The following is a 16,284-nucleotide window of genomic DNA, read 5'->3' on the forward strand; positions in this document are numbered from 1 at the left end:
TCCAACCCCTGGGACTACACAGAGGATTCTGTCTGGGCGCAAGGTAAGTTGTAACACACAATTATATTGTAATGCAAATGCTTAAAGAAAGCAGGAAGACATATGTGCAATGCAGATGTAACAGGCTTTTGCAACCTGTCTTTAGTGAAAAATTAGGAAAATTAGGTCCCTGGCGACAGGTTCCCTTTAAGCAAATTCTAAGAAGTGTCATGTGACTATGTTGCAAATATCTTAGGTTGTTGTTACACTTCAAATATAGTTTCTTATGGTCCTTGGGGTTGGAGTAGTTCCATAGTTGGCACAAGGGTATAGCTTGAGGACTATAAAAGTTTATCACAAGAAGGCAACAAGCTTGGTGGTTACATATTTGTACCATAAGGGAATGGGAAGCGATGGATTAGCCTCTGTGACATGTGTGACATGGTGCTAGTATATCTTCCTCGCCCGCTCCCTCTAGGATGGTCCCTATCACAGAAGCTTCTCCATCATATAACAGATCAATCTCTATTATTGAAACATTTCAGAAAGACAGAATATTTCCCCCTAATACTCACAATAAATCAGACATGTTTTCCTTGCAGTTTCTCTTTTTCCTGTTTTTGCTCGATTGTCACCGTAGGTCATAGGTCTAGTATCAGTGTAGACATAGGACTGAGTCAGCAAGAGAATATCATGCAAAAATCTTTATTACATAGATAAAGAGCAAACATACATGAAAATGCAAATTAGTAAAAGCAATTAAAATGTACAACAGTACAGTAACAAAACGTCACAAGTGTGTAACTTTACAACTCCTACTCGTGAACTAGTACTCTGTCTGCTCAGCACCTCCTGCTCTATAACATGCTGCCTGCAGATACGACACTATGTATAATCTCCTCAGCTCCTCCTGCTCTATAACATGCATCCTGCAGATAGGACACTATGTACAATTTGCTCAGCTCCTCTGGCTCTGTAACATGCTGTCTGCAGATAGGACATTATGTACAGTCTGCTCAGCTCCTCCTGCTCTATAACATGCTACCTGCAGATAGGACACAATTTACAATCTCCTCAGCTGTTCCCTCTCTACAACTTGTTGCCTGCAGATAGGACACAATGTAAAATCTGCTCAGCTCCTCCTACTCTACAACATTCTTCCTTCAGATAGGACACTTTATACAATCTGCTCAGCTCCTCCTGCTCTATAACATGCTGCCTGCAGATAGGAAACTATGTACAATCTGCTCAGTTCCTATTGCTCTATAACATGTTGCCTGCAGATAGGACACTATGTACAATCTGCTCAGCTCCTCCTGCTCTATAACATACTGCCTGCAGATAGGACACTATGTACAATCTGCTCAGCTCCTCCTCCTCTATAACATGCTGCCTGCAGATAGGACACTATATACAATCTGCCCAGCTCCTCCTGCTCTATAGCATGCTGCCTGCAGATAGGACACTATGTGCAATCTGCTCAGCTACTCCTGCTCTATAACATGCTACCTGCAGATAGGACACTATGTACAATCTGCTCAGCTCCTATTGCTCTATAACATGCTGCATGCAGATAGGACCTATGTACAATCTGCTCAGCTTCTCCTGCTCTATAACATGCTGCCTGCAGATCGGACACAATGGGGCACATTTACTTATCTGGTCCAGTTGCGATCCAGCGGCGCGTTCTCCGACAAGGATTCGGGATTCACTAAGGTCCGTGCGTCGATTTCCAGTAGGTGTTCGTGTGCGCCAATATCCCGGCGGAATTCGGCGCAAAACGGAAATCGTCGGGATACTCACCGGAATCACGCGATTCGGACCCTTAGTAAATGAGCCCCTATGTACAATCTGATCAGCTCCTCCTCCTCTATAACATGCTGCCTGCAGATAGGACACTATATACAATCTGCCCAGCTCCTCCTGCTCTATAGCATGCTGCCTGCAGATAGGACACTATGTGCAATCTGCTCAGCTACTCCTGCTCTATAACATGCTACCTGCAGATAGGACACTATGTACAATCTGCTCAGCTCCTATTGCTCTATAACATGCTGCATGCAGATAGGACCTATGTACAATCTGCTCAGCTTCTCCTGCTCTATAACATGCTGCCTGCAGATCGGACACAATGGGGCACATTTACTTATCTGGTCCAGTTGCGATCCAGCGGCGCGTTCTCCGACAAGGATTCGGGATTCACTAAGGTCCGTGCGTCGATTTCCAGTAGGTGTTCGTGTGCGCCAATATCCCGGCGGAATTCGGCGCAAAACGGAAATCGTCGGGATACTCACCGGAATCACGCGATTCGGACCCTTAGTAAATGAGCCCCTATGTACAATCTGATCAGCTCCTCCTGCTCTATAACATGCTGCCTGCAGATAGGACACTATGTACTATCTGGTCAGCTCCTCCTGCTCTATAGGGATGAGCTGATGGCGCTGTAGAGGTGTTATGGAAGCCTAGGTTGTGTGATAGTCGCCTTTAGTGCATCCTCATTGTTGGGTCCGGTGTCTCTCCTAGATTCTCTATGGGGTAGAGGTCGGGTGAGTTTGCTGACCAGTCAGGTGCAGGATACTCTGGTTATTACACCAGGTCTTGGTACTTTTGACAGTGTGGACGGGTTCCATCTCCAAAAAGCTTGCCGTCAGACGGAAGCATAAAATGTTCTAAAACTATCCGGTATCAGTCCGTTCCCACGCTGGAGTCCTTGAGGGCCTCTCACCCCGATATCCCCTTGTCTTGGCTGGAGCACAGACAATTGACATCCTAAGTGACCGCGGACCAAGATCACTCTGCCTTTGGGTCTTCCCCCACGGCCCTGGAGGCCTTGTTTAAACTGCCCTCCTCGCCAGCCCATGCGCTTTCCGCTATCTATAGTTTATTGTTAGAAGACGCCACCCGGAAGTGGTGGCGGAAGTGCGGAAGGGGGTACCCTGCTTCATGTTTGGTGGAGCTGCCCTTCGATTCAGCCTTTCTGGAGTAAAGTTCTCGATGCCTACCTTCGGGTCACTGGCAAGAGGGTCACCCCATCCCCACAATTGGCGACGCTTCTGGTTTTGTCTATTGGCCAGGATTGGATGACACATGGAAGGTGACACTTGTATCCCAACTCCTGGATACGTCTGTGTGTGGTGGATCTTGTGACTCAGCAGCAGTCCCCTCCTTGTGAATCTCCCCCACATTTTTCAATGGCCTTTTCTTAACAATCCTATTAAGGCTGCGGTTATCCCGGCTGCTTGTGCACCTTTGTCTATCACACTTTTTCCTTCCGCACAACTCTCAATTAATCTGCTTTCTTCCAGCTTCTTCAGTAATGATCTTTTGTGGCTTAGGCCGCGGTCACACGTACCGCTAGGCGTCCGTCATAACGCGACGCTAGCGCACAGGGGGAGGTCCTCGGCCCGAACGCACATGCGTCGCGTTCTGAACGGACGTCTAGCGGTACGTGTGACCACGGCCTTACCCTCCTTGTGGACTGTGTCAATTACTGCCTTCTGGACATCTGTCAAGTCAACAACTTCCCCATAATTGTGTCACCTGCTGAACCAGACTAAGGAACCTTTCAAAATGCTTGGAAAGCCTTTGGAGGTGTCTGGGGGTTAATCCTTAGCTGTAACCATAATCATCAACACTAACAAAAAAAAACACTTGAAAAAGTTTATATATATACACAATATATGAGTTTCACTTCTTGGATTGAATAACTAAAAAGGAAAAAACATTTTGGTTACATTTTAATTTCTTGAGAAGAACTTGTCTAAGGAATTATAGTCAATTGTTGCCCTTCTCTCTGTGCTCTTCAGGCTTCGGGAGGAGTTACAACGTTCTAGAACTTTACATCCTACAATGAATAAACCTCATTTAGACGAAACAAAAGTTTAGAAGTTGTAAATGAATCGATACGTGGACAACGTTGACTATAACTTGATTTTGTCCGTCTTTTTTTTGATAGATCAGGATTTTCATGGTGGACGTGAACCTAGAGGAACATCGGGCAGAGGTCACAGATATAGGATGTAAGAATACACAGCGCACATATACAGCAATCTCTGCCTATTATTGGGATTACAATCGAACCGCCTATTATCATAGGTACAACAAATATCATAAGGATGAAGAAAGCGATCAACCCTCTGCCGGACTGGGGGTTAATTCTCATTGAGTCCATTGAAAACATTTTGATGTACATGAAGGTCAGTGGCAGACATATACAGGTCAGGACGAAGAAGACAATGGCACCCCAGAACACCAGGGAATACATGGTCCCAGGGGTTATTCCCAGCCAGAAGCCTCCTGCGGGGAACACAAGAAAACACATTGAAATAAAGTACAAACATCCTGAAGACCTCACTGACAGATCCATAGACAATGGCTGAGATTGGAGACCACTTTGTGTTAGATATGTGATACACTTGGTGGTATCGGGGTTCCAGGAGACCTGGCTGTGCTAAACTCATAGCCATAGCTCTAAACTTCTCTGTATACAATGATGGAAGTGGAGCATGTACCTAAGATGACCCCGCAGGACAGCAGAGCGTGTAGGGTCTCAGTCTGGGTCACCAGGATGTAGGACAGGAGAAGGTTGGAGATGGTATTAAGACACCAGCACAGAGGTGAAATATCTAGACCGATGTAGTGGAGACATCGCTGGTTAAGGGTGATCAAGCCAATGGAGACCATGATCGGGGGTGAGATGTTCTGCAGGATTTTGGGGGTAAAGCGTAAAAAAGGGGGCTTCATGTCATATCCCGAAAAGATGAAGTGGAGCAGACTGATGGTGAGGAGACACTGGTAGAAGGTGATGAAGAAGGGGGCGTCCAGCATCAGCGAGGAGCTGTCCAGCAGGGACTTGTTCAGGCGGATAATGATGATGGAGATGACCACCAGGATGACATTCACAGTCCTCTTCTGGAGGGAGTCCTTCTCTGGGTCTCCAAATTGAAACAGCACCATCCGCGAGAAGCCAAAGAAATCCACATCTCCAACTCTAATGGACAAAGGCAAAGCAACAGGACATGGAAAAACGGGTTAAGTAATGACAGAAGAGAAAAGGTGGAAGTTCTGATGTATTTCATAGGATTCATCACTTTAATAAATGGTAGAGTCCATTGTTTAATACTTGCAGATTGTACATAGTGTCCTATCTGCAGGCAGCATGTTATAGAGCAGGAGGAGCTGAGCAGATTGTACACAGTGTCCTATATGCATGCTTTTTCTAAGCATTTGCATTACAATATAATTGTGTGTTAACACTTACCTTGCACTGTGACAGAATCCTCTGTGTAGTCCCAGGGGTTGGGCTTTGGTTTGGATGCATTTTACAAAGCAACATGTGACTTTTTTATGCTGCAGACTCCTCAGCTCTCAGACCCCACCTTTGTGCTCCTGTACAGCTCCTCCCTGCTCCTTCATAGAGGTCACAGTCTGGTGAGATGACATCAGTGGGAGATGGAGGAGCTGTACAGGAGCACAAAGGTGGGGGTGGAGAGCTCTGCAGTCACATGTAATTTGAAATGCATCCAAACTAAAGTCCAACCCCTGGGACTACACAGAGGATTCTGTCTGGGCGCAAGGTAAGTTGTAACACACAATTATATTGTAATGCAAATGCTTAAAGAAAGCAGGAAGACATATGTGCAATGCAGATGTAACAGGCTTTTGCAACCTGTCTTTAGTGAAAAATTAGGAAAATTAGGTCCCTGGCGACAGGTTCCCTTTAAGCAAATTCTAAGAAGTGTCATGTGACTATGTTGCAAATATCTTAGGTTGTTGTTACACTTCAAATATAGTTTCTTATGGTCCTTGGGGTTGGAGTAGTTCCATAGTTGGCACAAGGGTATAGCTTGAGGACTATAAAAGTTTATCACAAGAAGGCAACAAGCTTGGTGGTTACATATTTGTACCATAAGGGAATGGGAAGCGATGGATTAGCCTCTGTGACATGTGTGACATGGTGCTAGTATATCTTCCTCGCCCGCTCCCTCTAGGATGGTCCCTATCACAGAAGCTTCTCCATCATATAACAGATCAATCTCTATTATTGAAACATTTCAGAAAGACAGAATATTTCCCCCTAATACTCACAATAAATCAGACATGTTTTCCTTGCAGTTTCTCTTTTTCCTGTTTTTGCTCGATTGTCACCGTAGGTCATAGGTCTAGTATCAGTGTAGACATAGGACTGAGTCAGCAAGAGAATATCATGCAAAAATCTTTATTACATACATAAAGAGCAAACATACATGAAAATGCAAATTAGTAAAAGCAATTAAAATGTACAACAGTACAGTAACAAAACGTCACAAGTGTGTAACTTTACAACTCCTACTCGTGAACTAGTACTCTGTCTGCTCAGCACCTCCTGCTCTATAACATGCTGCCTGCAGATACGACACTATGTACAATTTGCTCAGCTCCTCTGGCTCTGTAACATGCTGTCTGCAGATAGGACATTATGTACAGTCTGCTCAGCTCCTCCTGCTCTATAACATGCTACCTGCAGATAGGACACAATTTACAATCTCCTCAGCTGTTCCCTCTCTACAACTTGTTGCCTGCAGATAGGACACAATGTAAAATCTGCTCAGCTCCTCCTACTCTACAACATTCTTCCTTCAGATAGGACACTTTATACAATCTGCTCAGCTCCTCCTGCTGTATAACATGCTGTCTGCAGATAGGACACTATGTACAATCTGCTCAGCTCATCCTGCTCTATAACATGCTGCCTGCAGATTGGACACTTTGTACAACCTGCTCACCTCCTTCTGCTCTATAACATGCTGCCTGCAGATTAGACACTATATACAATCTGCTCAGCTCCTCCTGCTCTATAACATGCTACCTGCAGATAGGACACTATGTACAATCTGCTCAGCTCCTCCTGCTCTATAACATGCTGACTGCAGATAGGACACTTTGGGGCACATTTACTTAAAACAGAGCAGTATGTACTATGTGCAGTTACCTGTGTAGTGTGCAGGGGATTTCTGACATCCGTTCTTTATGAATTTGGCGCCCCTGAACTGCTTGGACAGAGTGCACCAACCTTTTTTGGTGCACCTTTGACATGGGGCGTGAACCACAATTCTGTCGGACCCTCGATGATAAATGTGGCGCACGGTCCGACTGAGCACCGGACGCCCAATTCAGTGATGAAATTTGTATTGAATGAAGAAAAGTGCAGCTGTGCCAGAAAAGGGTTTCGGACACTTCTTAAATACATGCGCAAGCAGTTTGCATTTTATTATATTGCAAAGTCAGAGAGCAAACTGGTGCAAAGGCTTTAATGAATGTGGGCCTGGGTGTCTAGGTCTAGGTCCATTTGGATTTCTCTCATTGTAGACATAGTTCTTCTTCTGGGTCTCACTCTTGAGATTATGGGTTATTATCTTATGATTCTTAGTCTTATTGCTGAGATTTATCAGTCCTCCTGGATTTGTTTCCATCGGGACATGTTAGTGCCTCTGTGTGCTGCTACCACAGAAATTGCTATGTTGCTGCTAATGCAGCAGAGCCCAACTGGCTCCATAGGAGATTCTTCCAGAGCTGGTCCTTGCTGACATTCCTGCGATCCACCAGCGCATATTATGGCCCTGTTAGACTCGTAGGATCCCCAACACTCGAAGGTATCGCCAGCCTGCTCTTCTCTGTTGTTTGAAGACTGCTAATAAAAGGAACCATGAGTTTCTTAAAGATTGTGGGGGTCATTTACTAAGGGCCCGATTCGCGTTTTCCCGACGTGTTACCCGAATATTTCCGATTTGCGGCGATTGTACCTGAATTGCCTCGGGATTTTGGCGCACGCGATCGGATTGTGGCGCATCGGCACTGCCATGCGCGCGACGGAAATCGGGGGGCGTGGCCGAACGAAAACCGACGTATTCGGAAAAACCGCTGCATTTAAAAACCGAAAAAGTGTCGCTTGGGAAGCGCTTACCTTCACCTGGTTCAGCTCGGTGCATTCCGGCGCGCTGAGATGATTTTCAGCGCAGCAGCGCCACCTGGTGGACGGCGGAGGAACTACCTTCATAAATCCCGTCCGGACACGAATCCTGTGCAGAGAACGCGCCGCTGGATCGCGAATGGGCCGGGTAAGTAAATCTGCCCCTGTGTGTTCCTCGGGCCTCCTATATTACATCTCCTGGGGAGATAGACACCTACATTAGGAATTCCCCTGGAAGTTACCTTCTACAAATTCAACCTCCTCCTCTTCATGTTTCGAACGGGTGCGGCAGAGGCCTACATCAGAACCCAAGGCTTACCTGCAGCCTAGCCGCCATCATATCCAGCCACTCAGGTGTCCTCACATGCCCTCATTTAAATAATAATTAATTATGCAAACAGTATATTTTCTTATCTATTACAAGGGCTCCATGCCGATACCTATAGCACCTAGTCAAAAACTGGCGGGGGCCACCGATAACCTGGTTTAGAATTTGGAATTTTGTAAATGCTCTATTTGCCACTTTTTGAAGACCGGAGTGGAGGAATGCTGATGAAAAATGACAATTTTTTACAAATTAATTTATTAATTATATTTATTGCTGACTTCACATCCAAAACAATTGTTTGGATTTTGCTACAGGCATAAAAGACACAAGAATCATCTGCAATGCATTTTGTTTTATAGACAATTAGACATAATACAACATGATCCCAAAAAGTTGTGGAAATTCCTTTATCCAGAATCGTATGAAGTATAGATCAGACAGTAAGAGGAATAGTAGAACATTCCTTGTGTTTTTGGTTTTTGACACAGTAACACCCTCTGCAGAAGCTACTGAATGGGGGAAAGGAACCCTCCAGATACGCTTACTCTATGTAAGTTACTTGCTAAGGTTATGGGACCTACTGACCAACCAATGGCTTTACATGAAGCATCTCATTGATGATCCCTCTTGAAGCTTCTCCTTGCATCTACTGCATTGCTTAATCTTTCCAAAATTGAACTTTTTGTCTTTTTACCGTCCACTAATCAACCTAACCATGAACTCTCTCCATTTACATCTATAATGTCACCATAACCCTGTGGCAAGAGGTCTCCAGGACTTCTCCGCTTATTCTCCGGAACGCCCTACCCTGGACTTTTAGACTAATACCCAACCTCCAAAACTCCCAAACCCATGTCATTAGGCAGATCTATCACACTACATAATTGCATGCAACTTTAACTCTCTATTTACTAATCCAGTGTCCTCCTCCTGTCTGTCAATGTCTTATCCATCACAAAAATGGGGGAAAAGATTTGTCCTCGATGAGGTTGTAGGAAAGGTTCTTCAAGTCCTGGGAAGATCTCACAGTTTTGTAACCCAGTTGTACCATTACTTGTGGACAGGTATTCTGGATGAATTCTACCATATCATACGGTAATGTTAGTCTCCAGGCTTCTGCTGTGGTGGAAGAGTTTCTTGATGTACCATAAATTTCTTTGGGAGAGGATTCATCTGCTTTGGTGTTATTTAGGATCCATCTTTGGACATTGGCATCCAGTGGAATACCCACAAAGTCATAGATCTCCTCTACCTTTTTCATAGGGTTTCTAGCCAGATCTTCATATCTCAAGAGCATATATCGGCCCTTCAACCAAGGAGGCCGACTTAACCCTGTAGAAACAGAATGAAAGTAGTCCTCACAAATAGGTGTCAGCTGGGTTACATCTAAATTCTTTGGTCTACGTCCAGTAGTTTTCCAGATCCCCCATGACCTATATTCATCCACAAATGCTATGGTACGAGAAGTTATTATTGCTCTCGGGTCCCGTACCAACTGGATGACCTTTAAGTTGAGCCTGGGATCTTCCACCAGTGCTCGTAAGTCATTGACCTCTGAGACACGCACTGTTTTGATAGCCACATGTCTATGCTCTTTACACGACTCCATTGCCAGAGTCAGATTTAAGGTTCCACATTTCTTAACACAGTCTCCTTCTTCTGGGTAAATGTCGGTGTGTCCCAGGGCATCACATACTGGTGGAGAGCACAAAGCTTTGCTGGCACCTCTTCTGAATAACCTATCTGTGGTGTGGTTGAGTGGCTGTGGCGTTATGTAGTTCTCCATAATATACAAGTCACAGTCGTAAAGACTTCTTAGAAGGTCTCTGCTTGCCCCCAACATCACTCTCCTATCAGTGGCACTTTTACTAGTAGTCATTTTGGGTATTAGGGTATACTCAACATGGTAAAGGGGCTCAAACAAGTAGAAGACATCAGTGTGCTGATTGAAGAGTTGTCCTAAAAAGGTCGATCCACTGCGAGTAGTTGCCAAGATGAGGATGTGAGTCTTCCTCGAAATATTAGAGTTGGTCAACTGACCATCTTCACAAAGACGATCAGGAGATTCTGTAGGGTCTTGTCCAGGGCTGCAATTATTTGGATTGGGGATGGGGCACACTTGAAAGGATTTGGTGGTAAAGGTCCGGAAGGCTGTGTACTGGATAGCAATAGAGGCTAGCGCTAGTAAGAGGACAGCCTTCCAAGAACATTGCATGGCTGGAAACCGTCATTGAGCCTCGTCAAGGTATTCTGTTTACGGAACCTACATGGAAGACACAAAAATATTATATTATATAAAATAGTACAAATTATACATCTCATAATCAACACTGGTAAGATAGGAGGGCATCTCTACAAGAGTATGGCAAACTATAGCAGTGGGCAAAGCTACCTACTTATTAGAGGGCAACTTACCTTCCACTTATATTAATAGGTATGTTTTTTATAAACTTTATGTGCCAATAGGGGTTTCCAAGCCCCTTGGACAGTTTTAATAGTGATGACCTGTCCTCCTGAGGATACATCAGCACCTAGTTCAGTGGTGCTCACCTAGTCCAGAGGCGGCACTCAGAGGCCTTTCTGTGGGCACCCGGGCCATCGCCCCAGCACACCAGGCAGGACTCAAAGAATCTTCCTGCAGTTCCAAGCAACTTAAAAGATGCAGCTTTCAGTCATATTTTGATACTTCATTCGCTACTTGGGACTGTAGGAAGAGGGAGAATGAGTTGACAGGGCTGAATTATCTTTGGAGGACCTTCTGCTGGCCCCATGATTCTCTGTGTACAGAGGGACACTGGAAAGAAGCTAAAATGATGCAAATGTCCCATCTTTCTACTATGTTTCTGTCCTCAGGAGGCAAATATGAAGTTGTTGAACAGGGAGCAGTAAGTTACTGCTTTAATTTTTGGTTGGCACCTCACAACAAATAAGGGGGGTTTGCGGTTCAGTTTGGGCACTTGGCCGCTAAAAGGTTCGCCATCACTGACCTAGTTCATGGGGGCTGTCACCTAGATTCAACCCAGCACATCCGTCCTGGTGCTTTATGAGCACTATAAGTTATACAATGGACGGATGTGGTTGTGCCGGGTACTAAACTTCTCCAGAGGCTCCAGAACGGACCCCTCCATATAATTAAGAACACACCTCTCCATATGGAGAGTCAATGGGGCTCATTTACTAAGGGTCCGAATTGCGCACTTTCGTTGGGTTTCCCGATGATTTCCGATTTGCCCTGAATTGCCCCGGGATTTTGCCACACACAATCGGATTTTGGCGCATCGGTGCCGGCTTTCACGCGACAGAAATTGGGGGACAACCCGACGGATTCAGAAAAACTGCCGAATTTAAAAAATAATGGGGGTCATTTACTAAGGGCCCGATTCGCGTTTTCCCGACGTGTTACCCGAATATTTCCGATTTGTGCCGCTTGTACATGAATTGCCCCGGGTTTTTGGCGCACGCGATCGGATTGTGGCGCATCGGGGCCGGCATGCGCGCGACAGAAATCGGGGGCGTGGCCGAACGAAAACCCGACGTATTCGGAAAAACCGCCGCATTTAAAAACCGAAAATGTGTCGCTTGGGGAGCGCTCACCTTCACCTTCTATGGGATGGTGCATTCCGGGGCGTTAAGATTATTTTCGGCGCTGCAGCGCCACCTGGTGGACGGCGGAGGAACTACCATCTTAAATCCCAGCCGGACCCGAATCCTGTGCAGAGAACGCGCCGCTGGATCGCGAATGGGCCGGGTAAGTAAATGTGCCCCAATTTGTGTTGCAAGATCAGCACTCACATGCACCGGGAAGAAGATGGTGAACTCCGGCGGATCTCACTGCAGCAGCGACACCTGGTGGATATCAGGCACACGACCTTAGTGAATCGCGCCAGACCCGAATCCTCGTCGGAAAATGCGCCTCTGGATCGCGACTGGACCAGGTAAGTAAATGCGCCCCATTGGGGGTCATTTACTAAGGGCCCGAGTCGCGTTTTCCTGACGTGTTACCCGAATATTTCCGATTTGCGCCGATTTTCTCTGTAGTTTGCCCCGGGTTTTTGGCGCACACGATCGGATTTTGGCGCATCGGCGCTGCCATGCAAGCGATGGAAATCGGGGGGCGTGGCAGAACGAAAACCCGACGGATTCGGTAATACCGCTGCATTTAAAAAACAGAGGGGCAGATTTACTTACCCGGCCCATTCGTGATCCAGCGGCGCTTTCTCTGCACAGGATTTGGGTCCGGACGGGATTTATGAAGGTAGTTCCTCCGCCGTCCACCAGGTGGCGCTGCCGCGCTGAAAATCATCTGAACGCGCCGGAATACACCGAGCTGGACCAGGTGAAGATAAGTGCTTCCCAAGCGACACATTTTCGTTTTTTAAATGCAGCGGTTTTTCTGAATACGTCGGGTTTTCGTTCGGCCACGCCCCCCGATTTCCGTTGCGCGCATGCCGGCGCCGATGCGCCACAATCCAATTGCGTGCGCCAAAATCCTGGGGCAATTCAGGTACAATCGGCGCAAATCGGAAATATTCGGGTAACACGTCGGGAAAACGCGAATCGGGCCCTTAGTAAATGACCCCCAGAAAGTGTTGTGGAGCTTGCACTTACCTTCACCAGAAATAGGCCGATGTACTTCAGTGCGTTCCGGTGCTCTTCATCGCAGCAGCGCCACCTGGTGGACGTCGGAGGAACTGCCTTAATGAATCCCGGCCGGACCCGAATCCACCACAGAGAACGCGCCGCTGGATCGCGAATGGACCCATTGGGGCAGATTTACTTACCCGGTCCATTCGCGATCCAGCGGCGCGTTCTCTGCTCTGGATTCGGGTCCGGCCGGGATTTATGAAGGTAGTTCTTCCGCCGTCCACCAGGTGGCGCTGCTGCGCTGAAAGTCATCTCATCGTGCCGGAATGCACCACCTCGAACCAGGTGAAGGTAAGCGCTCCCCAAGCGACACTTTTTCGGTTTTTAAATGCGGCGGGTTTTCCAAATACGTCGGGTTTTCGTTCGGCCACGCCCCCCGATTTCCGTTGCGCGCACGCCGGCGCCGATGCGCCACAATCCGATCGCGTGCGCCACAATCCCGGGGCAATTCAGGTACAATCGGCGCAAATCGGAAATATTCGGGTAACACGTCGGGAAAACGCGAATCGGGCCCTTAGTAAATGACCCCCATTATGTCTGAGATGACGGCACTTCTTCATATGTTTAAGTCTACCATACCGTCCATATGTTCTACAGTCACATAATTCTCCAAATGTTTAGGACCACAACTGTTATTATATCCAAGAAGACCAACACATGTCGTCGTATCTTTCAGTCTACCACACCTGTCCATATGCTCTATGTGTTCTATCATAATTCTCCAAACGTTAATGGCCACAACATCTTTTAGTATATCCAAGAAGACCAAAGCAAGTCTTCGTATTTTTCAGTCTGTCACACAGTTCTACAGTAACACAGTGCTTTAAACATTTCTGACCATCAGACCTGATCTCTCCACTTCCTTGCAAACAATCGGGACTGGCACCAGCACTGGGCATCCCTGGGCTGGGTGGGGGGGGGGGGGCTACATAAGGAGGGTGAGTGGGCTGTTTGGGATGACAAACGAGGGAATATTTTAAGGAACTGGAGACTGTTTAAGTTTCTGAATTTTAAATTCTGCCACGAGTTTACTGTAAAGGGGCCTACTGATGCTCTGTCGCACACAATACACTTCCCCAAATGCTTCAGAGAACCAAACCTCACCACATGTGCCTCACAAAATCACTACATGCTCCTTATGTCCCAGACCATCAGACCTCTCCATATTGCTCTTTTCTATGTAATGCTTAGACCTCCGAACTGCATTCACAGGATAGGGATAGTAGTATTGTGCTGTGACTATATATACAGGATAGGAGTAGTAGTACTGTGCTGTGCCCATATATACAGGATATGAGGAGTAGTATTGTACTGTGCCCATATATACAGGATAGGAGTAGTAGTACTGTGGTGTGCCCATATATACAGGATAGGAGTAGTAGTACTGTGCTGTGTCCATATATACATGATAGGAGCTGTAGTACTGTGCCCATATATACAGGATAGGAGTAGTAGTACTGTGCTGTGCCCATATATACAGGATAGGAGCAGTAGTACTGTGCCCATATATACAGGATAGGAGTAGTAGTACTGTGGTGTGCCCATATATACAGGATAGGAGTAGTAGTACTGTGCCATGTCCATATATATACAGGATAGGAGTAGTAGTACTGTGCTGTGTCCATATATACAGGATAGGAGTAGTAGTACTGTGCTGTGCCCATATATACAGGATAGGAGTAGTAGTATTGTGCTGTGCCCATATATACAGGATAGGAGTAGTAGTACTGTGGTGTGCCCATATATACAGGATAGGAGTAGTAGTACTGTGCTGTGTCCATATATACATGATAGGAGCTGTAGTACTGTGCCCATATATACAGGATAGGAGTAGTAGTACTGTGCTGTGTCCATATATACAGGATAGCAGTAGTTGTATAGATTCATATATGTTGACTCTCAAAGGACCCAAGGAAAGATCTTCCTGCTCTCCAGTCTGGTTGCCAACATTTTAGGCAAAAATTTATCTTTCAACATCTGGAACATCACGAGCTTTATTAGATTACTTTTGTATAGGATTAAGGCTTCCAACATGTTGGTGTGGATCTAAGATGAAGTGACCATGGTCATAGCTATAACTATCATACCTGTAGATGTGAATTGCCTAATGTTTCCTTATTGATCAGATTCCTTGTAAAGACTGAGTTGTATTGGCAGATGTTTGATGCTGTCAGCCATCACCTACATCAATCAATACGTATAACTTGGATCTTGGGCTTTGTTCACACTTACCTTCCCAGGCTTTGCTGCAGGATGCCAGGGGACAGGACCAGGGGTGTCCTCAGTGAACTTCCAGTAACAGCTGTGGGAACTTCTTGGAACTTTTTCCTACACCTGAAGATTTGGGAGAATCATTCTCCAGTTATGTGTCACCTCCTCCCAGTATGACTCCAGGCACATCCCAGAGTGGGGCAAGAAAGGGGGGGGGGGGGGGGGGCACCACAGCGATCCCTATGTAACCCTACTGAGATCTCTGTGCGTCTCCTTACAGAGCACCGGGATATTATAGCCAGGGGGGAGGGAGCAGGAGACATCTGCCAGGAAAAAAGAGGGAGTGAAAGAAGGGAGAAGTGTCACATAGAGGGATGGTAAAGGAGGGAGGTGTGAGGGGGAAGGTGCGAGCAATAAGGAGGCGCTCAGTGTTTCTCAACCTTCCTGATGTCATGACCCTTTAATACAGTTCCTCATATTGTGGTGACCCCAAACCATAAAATGATTTTCTTTGCTACTCCATAATTGTAATTTTGCTACTGCTATGAATTATAATCGTAGTCACAGTGACTCCCCCCAGTAGCCAGTAGTCACAGTGCCTGCCCCCAGTAGCCAGTAGTCACAGTGCCTGCTCCCAGTAGCCAGTAGTCACAGTGCCTGCCCCCAGTAGCCAGTAGTCACAGTGCCTGCTCCCAGTAGCCAGTAGTCACAATGCCTGCTCCCAGTAGCCAGCGAAGCCCCAAAGTAGCCAGCAGTCACAGTGAGGACACCCATAGCCAGCAGTCACAGTGATGACCCCCATAGCCAGTAGTCACAGTCAGGCCCGGCGCCAGCACCCAGCCAACACGGGCAAGTGCCGGGGCCTCGGGGTTCTGGAGGGGCTCACTAGGGCCCCAGATCATTTGTACCAGTATCGCTATATGACACTGGTACAAATGATCACCATCCGGATCGATTACTTTTCTGCCTCTATGCTGCGCTCTAAAACTCACCTGTCCTGGTTCCCCGAAGGTGCGCTCCGCACCGTATGCAATAGTGCAATAGCCGGTGCACATGGTGACGTCATCAGATCACGTGTGCCGACTTCAGAGCCGGTGCGTACAGGAAGCCCAGGTCGAAGAACGAAGGCAGCTGCAGGCGCTGCTCCGGGGGAACCAGGAAAGGTGAGGGGTTT

General features: G+C 46.7%; 2 protein-coding genes across 2 annotated transcripts; both read right to left on the minus strand.

Annotated features, from left to right (window-relative positions):
• Positions 1 to 3,758: 3,758 nt before the first annotated feature.
• LOC140069059 (GDP-fucose transporter 1-like) lies at positions 3,759 to 4,962 on the minus strand. The gene is made up of 2 exons (XM_072114390.1): positions 4,491 to 4,962; positions 3,759 to 4,275 (listed from the first exon to the last, which is right to left on the minus strand). The coding sequence occupies exons 1-2, from the start codon at positions 4,933 to 4,935 to the stop codon at positions 3,962 to 3,964; spliced, it is 759 nt and encodes a 252-aa protein (XP_071970491.1). The 5' UTR covers positions 4,936 to 4,962; the 3' UTR covers positions 3,759 to 3,961.
• A 3,635-nt stretch (positions 4,963 to 8,597) lies between these two features.
• Positions 8,598 to 15,248, minus strand: CHST1 (carbohydrate sulfotransferase 1). The gene is made up of 2 exons (XM_072114391.1): positions 15,132 to 15,248; positions 8,598 to 10,518 (listed from the first exon to the last, which is right to left on the minus strand). Exon 2 carries the CDS (start codon positions 10,468 to 10,470, stop codon positions 9,208 to 9,210), a length of 1,263 nt encoding a protein of 420 aa, XP_071970492.1. The 5' UTR covers positions 10,471 to 10,518; positions 15,132 to 15,248; the 3' UTR covers positions 8,598 to 9,207.
• Between the last annotated feature and the right edge of the window lie 1,036 nt (positions 15,249 to 16,284).

This window comes from Engystomops pustulosus, chromosome 7, assembly GCF_040894005.1.
Source record: "Engystomops pustulosus chromosome 7, aEngPut4.maternal, whole genome shotgun sequence".
NCBI lineage: Eukaryota > Metazoa > Chordata > Amphibia > Anura > Leptodactylidae > Engystomops > Engystomops pustulosus.